General features: G+C 55.1%; 1 protein-coding gene across 1 annotated transcript in view; it reads right to left on the reverse strand.

Annotated features, from left to right (window-relative positions):
- DMKN (dermokine) overlaps positions 1 to 9,856 on the reverse strand; it is a 12,731-nt gene extending 2,875 nt beyond the window's left edge. The window contains exons 1-13 of the mRNA XM_010849008.1: positions 9,455 to 9,856; positions 8,995 to 9,186; positions 8,830 to 8,883; positions 8,514 to 8,558; positions 7,910 to 8,140; positions 7,198 to 7,233; positions 6,998 to 7,060; positions 6,767 to 6,805; positions 4,750 to 4,800; positions 4,546 to 4,593; positions 4,225 to 4,272; positions 2,023 to 2,079; positions 1,637 to 1,684 (exon numbers count right to left, since the gene is read on the reverse strand). Of these exons, the coding sequence (XP_010847310.1) occupies positions 1,637 to 1,684; positions 2,023 to 2,079; positions 4,225 to 4,272; positions 4,546 to 4,593; positions 4,750 to 4,800; positions 6,767 to 6,805; positions 6,998 to 7,060; positions 7,198 to 7,233; positions 7,910 to 8,140; positions 8,514 to 8,558; positions 8,830 to 8,883; positions 8,995 to 9,186; positions 9,455 to 9,856 (1,314 nt within the window). The remainder of the gene's footprint in view (positions 1 to 1,636; positions 1,685 to 2,022; positions 2,080 to 4,224; positions 4,273 to 4,545; positions 4,594 to 4,749; positions 4,801 to 6,766; positions 6,806 to 6,997; positions 7,061 to 7,197; positions 7,234 to 7,909; positions 8,141 to 8,513; positions 8,559 to 8,829; positions 8,884 to 8,994; positions 9,187 to 9,454) is intronic.
- Positions 9,857 to 9,874: the final 18 nt, after the last annotated feature.

Consider the following 9,874-nt stretch of genomic DNA (forward strand, 5'->3'; position numbering starts at 1 on the left):
TCCGTGCTAGGTGCTGCCTATGGTGAAGGCGGCGGGCCGGGAGGAAACTGATGGCCCAGATAGATAGAGGACAGGTTGCCACACTCAGTGGGCAACGAGGAGGAGAGAACAGGTTTGGCAGCCCCACCATCACCCAGGCACCTGCGGTACTGGCCTGAGCCAGAATAACAAGTGAGGGAACCTATGCAAGCTCCCAGGGCGGAGCCCCTGCGTCAGCCCCACCCATCTTCAGCCTGCAACACACCCTGCTCCCCTCACAGGCCTGGTGATCCCTCTTCCCAAATGCTGTTCTCTACGGGGTCTTTGGAAGGCCAGGCTGCTTCCCACGGAGGCCAAGTCAAAGGAGAGAGAGGCAAAGGAGAAATACAGGAAAGCAGACAGAGCCCTTAAGAAGCACTGCAGGGACTTCCCTCGTGGTCCAGTGGCTAAGACTCTGCACTCCCAATGCAGGGGGCCCAGCTTCGATCCCTGATCAGGGAACTAAGATCCCACATGGCTCAACTAAGGGTCCCCATGCCAGAACAAAGATCAAAGGTCCTGCATGCCGCAACTAAGACCCAGCACAGCCAAGGAAATGAGTAAATATTTTTTAAAAAGAAGAAGCACTGCAGATGTGCAGGCCACGTCCCCTCCTCTGATCAAGGCAAGGGGAAATCTTGCCTGTCTCTTTCTCAGGCTCAGGATTTTCTCCCCAAATCTGGCTCAACACTCCACCTTATCCATACCTGCCATTGACTTCTTTTTCGTTCTTTCTGTCACTAACTTCTAACCCCACTACTAGCCCCAAAAACGTGGACACAAACTGGAGGACCTCAGGCCTCCACAGGCATTTTTTGGCTTGGTCCACATGTGTAAATTCAACTAGTTGTGAACAGTTGAAAGCCCTAGCTTTTCTAGAAAAAATCAAAACAACGTGTCCCCATCTGTCCAGCCTCACGTGCCCACGTGGACAAGGGAGCCGGCGGCCCTGGCCTCAGTGCCCAAGAGTCCTGATTCCCGAAGGCCACTAGCCCCATGAAACCCAAGTGTGGCCTTCAACAGGACGCTAAGGCCCTGCCCGTCCTTCCCAGAACTCAGATAACCAGACCCCACCACCCCAGCACCTGCCTGCACGCGACCTTGACCCTCCCTCCTCCTCCTCCCCCGATAGATACTACCCTCCCGCTGCCCTTCAGCTTTCCTCCTGAGTGACCCCGTTCCAGCCCTGAGAGTTGAGCTCATCCCCAGGCCCCTCCATCTCCCCCACCCCGTGACCCCTGCCCCCTGCTCCCCCTGCAGTACCCACCCAGCTGTGGCTCCCCCCGAGCCAGGCCACACACAGCAGGAGCAACAGCAGAGATGAGACAGTGGCCGACTTCATGATCTCCCGCCTGTGGAGCCCTTGACTCGCAACCTCGGCTTTTATTCCCGGGAGGACCTCCCACCCAGCTCCTTCTCCATGACTCACAGCTTCCCTCTCCCACCCCACCTCCACTGGGCACACACACAAGGAGGAAAGAAGGGACTGAGGGAGGCACCTTCCCTCAGCAGGGAGGAAGCAGAACCGAATCTCCATGCAGCTGCCCAGGGGCCCCGAACCCCGTGTCCCCAGAGCTGAGCGTCCTGACCCCTAAACCAGGGGTTCTACAGCCCTTACCTCAGTAATGACTTTCCAGTTCAAGAAAGGAGTGTTGTGTTTGAAATCCTGAAGGAAGAAGGAAAGATGAGTGGGCCACAGGGAAAGAGGATTCAGAGGGTGGAGTGTGGCAGCCTGTTGTGAAAGTTTCAAGATCACGTGCAAGAACGAGTTTTGGCGCCTGGGTGTAGTTTGGGGTTAGATGAAGATAATCCTCCAGGAGACTGAGGGTGTTACATTGCTGATGGTACTGGTGATAAGACTTGGGGGAGATGATGCATCTCAGAAGTGGGAAGAGGGGGAATTTTGTGACAGGTAGACTGAGGGGTAGCTGCCTTGACGGAGGGAGGGAAAAGGGACAGGATCACCAGGATTCCCAGTTCTTCAAAGAGTGAGAGTTCTCCTACCTCCCAAAGCCGCCTGAAGTAGAGGAGGGCACGAGTGCTGGGGGGTGGGGCTTGGCCCTGTGGATGGAAGTGGGGAGCGAGCCGGTGAGCAAGGCGCCTGTCCCCAACCCACCCTCACCTGCACCCTGCTCCTGCTTCCCTCAGCCTCCAGAATTCACTGTGACTGAGGTCTGGGGGGAGCTGGTGCCTCTAGGGACACCAGAATACTGTTTTGGGGGACAGGGAGAGGGAGGCTTAGCCACCCCTCCGTCACCCCCACAGCACACGACAGCTTTCTTCTCTAGCCAAGTTCCACCCCCTCCACCCCCAGCCTCAGGGAGAACACAACCTCAGGTCCTGCCCCCTGGACCTTTCCACCTTACTACCTGCCCACCTCCCGAGATGTGGAGCCGAAGTACCCCCTTCCAACCACCCCGCCCCCTCCCCATCCCCCAGAACAACAGTGGAGACGTTAAGAAAGGAGCAGAGACCAGGAATGTGGGATAGCTGAGATTTATTTTGGAGCAAGCGTTGAGGTTAGTAGGGAGATAGTGGTGTTTAAAGAATGGGTCAGGGTGGGGGCTCCCCTCCATCTGGTAGCTCCGTGTCTGGAAGTCATGGGGTGCGAAAGCTCCTCTGGTCCTGGGCAAAGAAAGAAGTTCCAAGGGGGAGCTCAAGGACTAGGGATTCGGTGAGCAGTGGACTAAGGCAGGGGTAGATGGGACCTCCGCATCAGAAATCTACAGGGACCTTTGCGCCCACGGCTGTCATCCAGTCAAGTCCAGCTCTTGGGCTTGGAAACCCCCATACCTGCCAGGAACGTGTGGTCCCCTGTCCTCACTCCTCATCTGGCCGAGTCCTGGCTCCCTCATTGCCCCTCCCCCTACCATGAAGGAGGTGGATCTCTCCCTCCTCTGCCCATCTCTTGTGTCCTGTCCCTTTCCTGGGAGATCTGCTCCTGGGGGAGCCACCCCCAGTGAATCCTGCCTGGCAGCGAGCACTCCCTTTACTGCCCCCCTAGATGTGCAAAAACGTTTGACCCCCTGGGAAGTATCTGTGCATGCCCTGGTTCTCCCATTAAATTCTTAAGTGCCCATGCTCACAGGCCTGAGCATGGTCCACGGCAAGGAGTCTTGCCCTTATCAGAGACCATTCTCTATGAAATAGAAAAGTCTGTTTTGTTCATTTCGTCCCTCCAAGCCAGGACTCTGCTGTAGCCGGGAGCTTCTGCAACTTCCATCTTTCAGTCCCCATCTTATTCCCAGAGGGTGACGTTCCTGAGATGGGGACTGCCTCTCTGTCTCCCCACAGACCATCTCCCTCCCCCATGAGTTTTGGAGGGCAAGAATCCTAGTCTGCATTCTTTTACTTGAAGGGTCAGGAACTCTAGTTTCTCCAATCTGGTGGCTAGTAGGACTGGGATGGGCAGGGGGCGTCTGACCGCTGGAGAGCAAGCCCCAGTGGCAAGAGGCAGCTGCTTCTCAGCTCTGGGCTCTCACAGGCCATAGAAAGAGGAGCCCAGTGTTGCCGTATTGTTCTTTGAAAATGAATCAAACAAAAGGATCAGTGGACCACCGATTGCAGCTTCTGCCTTTGGTATTTGAATCATTTATTTGTGCTTCACCCCCCATTCCAGTCCACCCCCTCTGCTCTGGAGATACATCTGCTATTCTGGTGTCAGACCAGCCCGACCAGGGCTTCCCCTGCGAGAGCAAGGAGTAGGCAGGGAAGAAGGACAAGGGGGTTCTGGGCTCCGAGCATCCCCTAAGATTACGTATGTGCAGGGCCCAGATTGACGCCTGGTGTGTTCATTCCCTTTTCCTTTCTCTCTTGACATCAATCCTCAGGTGAACTTTAGCTTCCCGTGATGATTCAGTCCATGCCCTGCCTCTCTCTGCCTCTGCTCCCTCCCTGGTTTCTGGGGATTAGGCCTACTTACTCTCTGGGGAAACTGAGGTTCAGGACTGTTCAGGTCTGCATGTTGAGAGGTGAAAGAAACCTGCTCCCTCCTTATCCCCCACTCCCAGCTGTTTTGAAATTCTCCCTCTCTTTTCAGGTCTCTGCTGTCCTTCCTCCTTGTTTTTATCTTTTCTTTTTAAATGGTGGAAATGGCTTCTTAATGACCATCATCACTGTTCCCTGGCTCACCTAGCTAGAGTTTAGCTTTCTTCTCTACATCCCTCTCTTAAAAAGATCAGAATGACGTGGCCTTCCAGCCCTTACCTTGTTTAAGGCATCCCAGTTAATGAAGCCCAGCTTGGATTTAAAATTCTGCAGGAAAAAAAAAAAGAAGAAGAAGAATTGCCAAATTGGACATAGTGTGATTGACTCAGGGCCTCAGGACAAGAGAGGTCAAGGGCCACTGCTGACAATCATTTTATTGGGTTGGCCAGAAGTTTGTTCGGGTTTTCCCAAAGATGGTATGGAAAAACTGGAACGAACATTTTGGCCAACCCAATAGCCCAAAGACTTCAGCCTGTGGGACCAAGAGACACAGGTTTGGTTTCCAAAAAAGAGTGAGCAGAGCACTCGTGCTGAACTCACCTTCCAGAAAGTGTCGAAGTTGAAGGGCTCAGAAGATGTCTGAGAGTTCTAAGGGACCAATGAGAAACAGAAGGAGAGTAAGAACCCACTCTGTGGGCTGGAGGCAGGGGTGGGAGGCACGGGTGTTGGGGGGTGGGGAGGGCAGGCAGGGGTGCTTGACACCACGGTCCCGACGGCTCCAAGAGGAGTGATGTTCTCACTCACCAAGGTGTTGATTCCACTGACAGGTTCGCCTTCTCCACTGGAGCCCTGCCCCTGGGTGGGGAAAAGGGGACTGATGATGTTCAAGGCTCCATGCATCCTGTCATGCATGGCGCCTATCACCTCTCTCTTCTCAGCCTTTGTACGGTGTACTCTCTGTCAAGCCATCCACCCCACTTCTTTCCACAGCACTTAAGAGCCGCCACCTCCAGAAAGCCTTCCTGGACTGACTTGCTGCTTGCTCTCCAGACTAACCCTACCCAGTCCCTTGAATCAAATCCATATTCTTTCTTCCCCCCATTCCTTGCTCTCCAAACACCACTAGTAGCCAACATGTAGTCCCACTGTGCACGGGGCACTGTGCCTCTTTCCACCACTTTCCCATGTGGAAACAGCTTTGCTTTACAGAAGGAAACTGAAGCAGAGAGCTGTCCAGCAGCTTTTCTCAGCTCCTGTCTCCGTGTTAGACTCCAGTGCCAGGACTCTGAACCACTTTGGTGTGATTACGATGCAGAAAGCTCTGCAGTAACTGATGGGGGTCAACAAGTTAGCTTCGCTGTCCCTGTTTGACACAAGAGGAAGCCCAGGCTCAGCGAGGTCAACTGACTTGCCTGGAGACACACAGATGACAGGAGATACTGCTGGTGTTCAAACCTCCATCTTTTAACTCAAAATTCACTGCCTTTCCACTTGTCAATTCTGTCTTCTTACATTTGGTTTTAAAAAATATCCCCTTGGGACTTCCCCTGTGGCCCAAAAGACTCCTCCTTGCAATGCAGGGGGTGCAGGTTTGATCCCTGGTCAGGGAACTAAGGGGTTTCCCAGGTGGCGCTAGTGGTAAAGAACCCGCTTGCCAATGCAGGAGACATAAAGGACATGGGTTCAACTCCTGGGTCAGGAAGATCCCCTGGAGGAGGGTATGGCAACCCACTCCAGTATTCTTGCCTGGAGAATCCCCATGGGCAGAGGAGCCTGGTGGGCTACAGTCCATAGAACCGAAAAGAGTTGGACACGACTAAAGCAACTTAACATGCATGCACGGGGAACTAAGATCCCACTGTGGGGCAAGTCCAAAAAGTAAATAAAGAAAAGAAAATAAATATCCCCTTGATGACAGAGGATGCGATGGTTGGATGGCATCACCGACTCGATAGACATGAGTTTGAGTGGACTCTGGGAGTTGGTGGACAGGAGGCCTGGCGTGCAGTCCATGGGGTCACAAAGAGTTGGACACAACTGAGCGACTGAACTGAACTGACTGATTATTCTGTTATTTTTGTCTGTTTTTCCACCTCACTACGTGTTTAAGATTTTGGTGTGCAAAAAGAAAACTAAAAATAGAATTACAAACTGGGAGGTTTCTTAAAACCTGCCTACCCATAAAAGGTTAGTGTCCCTGACATGTGAGGAGCTCTTCACAGAGCCTTCTCGCTGTAGTGCCCTCCTCCCCACTGGGCATGCTCCTCGTCCTCTCACATAGGCTAGCAGCCTCGGCAGGACGCTTGTTGGAAACCAGAGTCTCAGCCGCACCCCAGTCCTGCTGAATCAGAATCTGCATTTTCACAAGACCTCTGGGCGCTGCCTGTGGACCTTAGCGCAACACCTCCTCTGTCAGCTCAGCAGGTGCTGACAGAGAGCCAGATTTCCAGGATAACTAGGAGGGAAAGGTACGCTTTCAAAATGAGTTTCAAAACTCATCACCGAATTCTGTTCACGGGTCAGGTATAGGACATTTGAAACAATCCTGTTTCTAAAAGGACTGGTTTTCGTTCCATTGTTCACAGCCCCAGTCTGTGGTCTAACGTGAGATAGATCATGTAAGGACCTACAATTAATTATTACTTGGGAGCTAATTAGTCTTTTGAGGAGCACGCCCATGGTTTCCTCCCCCTGGATTGTAAATTCCCCACAGACAGGGTCGAGACAGAGGCTCGCATTAGGAGAGGGGTGAGAGGAGCTGCAGTGAGGAGGGAGCACCACTGCAAGGATGAACTGCAGTTGCTGCGGGTTCAGCTCTCACCTGACCCCCAGATCCCCCGGACACGTGCGGGTTGTCACACTGTGGGAGAGACAAAGAGAAGACTCTTGGTTCCCACCCAGACACCTAGTCCAGCCCTGCAGACTGCAGCCTTCGCACCCCAAGGCTGGCCTGGGTCCATCACCCTGTCAGCATCCGCCCTCGTTCCCTGTGGGGACTGAGGGAGCTGTCCTCTCCCACCATTGCCCACCTTCCATGCCTCTTCACACTCACCTCGGGTTTGTTTCTGCCACCACTTCCAACTCTGCTCCCCGAGGAGGGGCTGGGATTGTATCCCTACAAGGGAGAGCAAGAGTCCATGTGGGGGCTTCAAAGGACTTGGAAGGGCCCAGAGTTCCCGAAGTAGGGATTGTCCCCATCCCCTCACCCTCTCCTGGAACCTAGAGAGGAGAAGGGACCCCTAGAATCCTTACCTGGGAGGAGCCACCATGATCAGAATTTCTAGTGTCCTAGATGGAGGGAAAGCGGGTGGTACAGAGAGCAGTAAGTTATGGCAGCTTACAGCACCTGGCTTGTTCTTGCCTGAGACCTTTCCCAGAACCCCAAAAAAGCCAGCTGTGCCCCCTCTCTGCAGGCCCCCTGGTTGGAGCTCGACCCTCATCCAGCTCCCAGGTCATGGTCCCCGACTGACCCTCTCATCCCTCCTGTGGGGACATTATTATTAGCATCTACACCGAAGTTCTGTAAGTGTCCTTAAGTCTCCACATGTGGTCCTGTCCCCGTCCTCCTGGGAGCTTCCCAAATAAGTGTCATGTTTCCCTGGGCCCACCTCTCTGGCTCCATCCACCACCCCAGCTCTGGTCAGATTCATCAAGTAGACATGCCTGCAGGAGCAGAGGTTAGACAGGAGACAGCATCCCCCATCACCAAGTGGATGGCAAGGGGCTAGGGTAAACGCAGTAAACTAATTCCAGTAAATTCTTCTGGAATTAGAGGGCACGTGTCAGTGGCACCGCCTGGTGGGGCTTGAAGGTGGGCAACATGAGCTGGGGGGCCTGGGATGACAACTCCATTGAGGCCAGCTACCCTGGGGTGGGCAGCTTTCAGGAAGACCCTGGAGTGAGTGTCCTCAGCAGGGACCACCAGGGGCCCCATCTCTGCCTTCAACAAAAGAGTAGAACATACCAAGCTGGACCCGGAGCTGCCGCTGCTGCCTGCATTGCTGCCTCCACCGTTACTGCTGCCGCCGCCATTGCTGCCGCCGCCACTGCTGCCGCCGCCATTGCTGCCTCCACTGTTACTGCTGCCGCCGCCATTGCTGCCTCCACTGTTACTGCTGGTGCTTCCACTGCTGCCGCCATTGCTGCCGCCACTGCTGCCACCACCATTAGTGCTGGCGCCACTGCTGCTGCTTCCCTGAGGAGCAGGAAGAGACCAGCGTCAGTCACTTCAGTCCTGTCCGACTCGGTGCGACCCCAAGGACTGCAGCCCGCCAAGCTCCTCTGTCCATGGGATTCTCCAGGCAAGAAGACTGGAGTGAATAGCCATTGCCTTCTCCAGGGGATCTTCCCCACCCAGGGATCCAACCCTGATCTCCCTCATTGCAGGCAGATTCTTTACCGTCTGAGCCAAGAGACCAGAGTGAGGTCTAAAGATGAGAACACCAAGGGAGAAGGCTTTCCTCCCTCTCCCGCCTCCCTCAGGAATATTTCCCGCCCAGTGTGAGCTGAGTAGAGTTTCTCTGTCTCCTCCCCGTGCAAAAATGCTTCAGGTTGCCCCGTCCTCTTACCCCAGAGTTGCCAGAGCTTCCACCTGAGCCAGGGGGGGTGGTGCACTGTGGAGGGAAGGGGACGGGTGGGGTTCCAGCCGAAGCTGTTCCCCGGGGCCAGGCTCTCCTGCATCCTCAGCTTGGCTTCCTGTCCGGGTGCCTCTCTCCCCCCAAGCCTAGCTCACTCTTCTCATCCTAGTCCCCACACCCGTCTCTCCCCAACTAGTCTGTTTCTTCCTTCCATCCCTCCCCTGCCCATCTTTCTCTCCGCTGTGTCTCTCCCAGTTTCTATCACATGCATCCAGACACCTCTGCCTCTCCAGGCTATTCCTCTTACTTCTGTATTTCTGTTGTTGTTGCTTCTCACTGAACCAGGTTGGGGCGCGGTTCCCTGCAGGAAGGGTGAGATGAGCTTGGGATCAGGAAGGACACGGGGGAGGCGCCAAGAGTGTGGGCTTGAGGGCACGGAGGGGGCAAGCATCAGGGTTGATGGTTACTTTACCTGAGAGTTGGCCCCCAAGTTGAATGCCCCTCTGTGGCCTCCCTGGCCCCAGGAGCCTCCCTGAGCATTAGCTCCAAAGCTTCCACCTGAGCCTCCAGAGAACACCTGGTCCTGGGTGTCCCCTGGGCCTCCAGAGCTGCCCTGAGAGCCAGGAATGCCATGGCCTCCGGATGGAGGCTGCCCATTGGTTCCCTGAAAGAACGACATGGCTGTACTGAGTGTGTGTGACCTCCTCACTCTGGGATGGAGGAGAGCGGGCAGAGCAACTCAGAGAGAGAGGAACCGGAGCAGGACACAGAGGCAGGCAGGTGGAGAGAGACCCAGGGCAGTGGAGGAGGGAGGCCTGACGTGGAAGGATCGCCATCGATGAGGAGGCATCCCTCCTTTCAGCTGCTTCCCGGGATCCTCAGCCCAACTGCCCATAGCCTCCCATTTCCGCAGCGGCCTTCCAGCTACTCACCCAAGCTCCATTGCTGCCGGGCATCCCCTGCCAGGACCTGTGGGCAGGGTCCACTCCGTGTCCGATGGTATTCTCAGCCTGTCTGTCAGCCTCACTCCCAGTGTTTTTAAGAGCGTGGCTCGCTTCCTTAAGCTTGTGGGCAAGAGCATCCCCCAAGTGGGGGTCCCTGGCCTCCCTGATTCCCAAGCCCTCTGTCTTTCCAGTACCTTGGCCAATGGCCTTCTCGATTCCGTGGATGGCAGCTTCTCCCAGCACGTGTCCCAAGGCCTCTCCCACCCCGTGTCCAACGGCTTCCCCAACTTCTTCTCTGGTGTTCTCCTCTCCACTCTGCAGCGGGCTAGCCTCCCCACTGCCCAGGAGCAGGAACAGCAGGAGGCAGGCCAGAGACCCCTTTAGCTTCATCTCTGCCTCACTTCCTCT

The sequence above is a fragment of the Bison bison genome, unplaced genomic scaffold (assembly GCF_000754665.1).
Source record: "Bison bison bison isolate TAMUID 2011002044 unplaced genomic scaffold, Bison_UMD1.0 scf7180017864280, whole genome shotgun sequence".
Taxonomy (NCBI): Eukaryota; Metazoa; Chordata; class Mammalia; order Artiodactyla; family Bovidae; genus Bison; species Bison bison.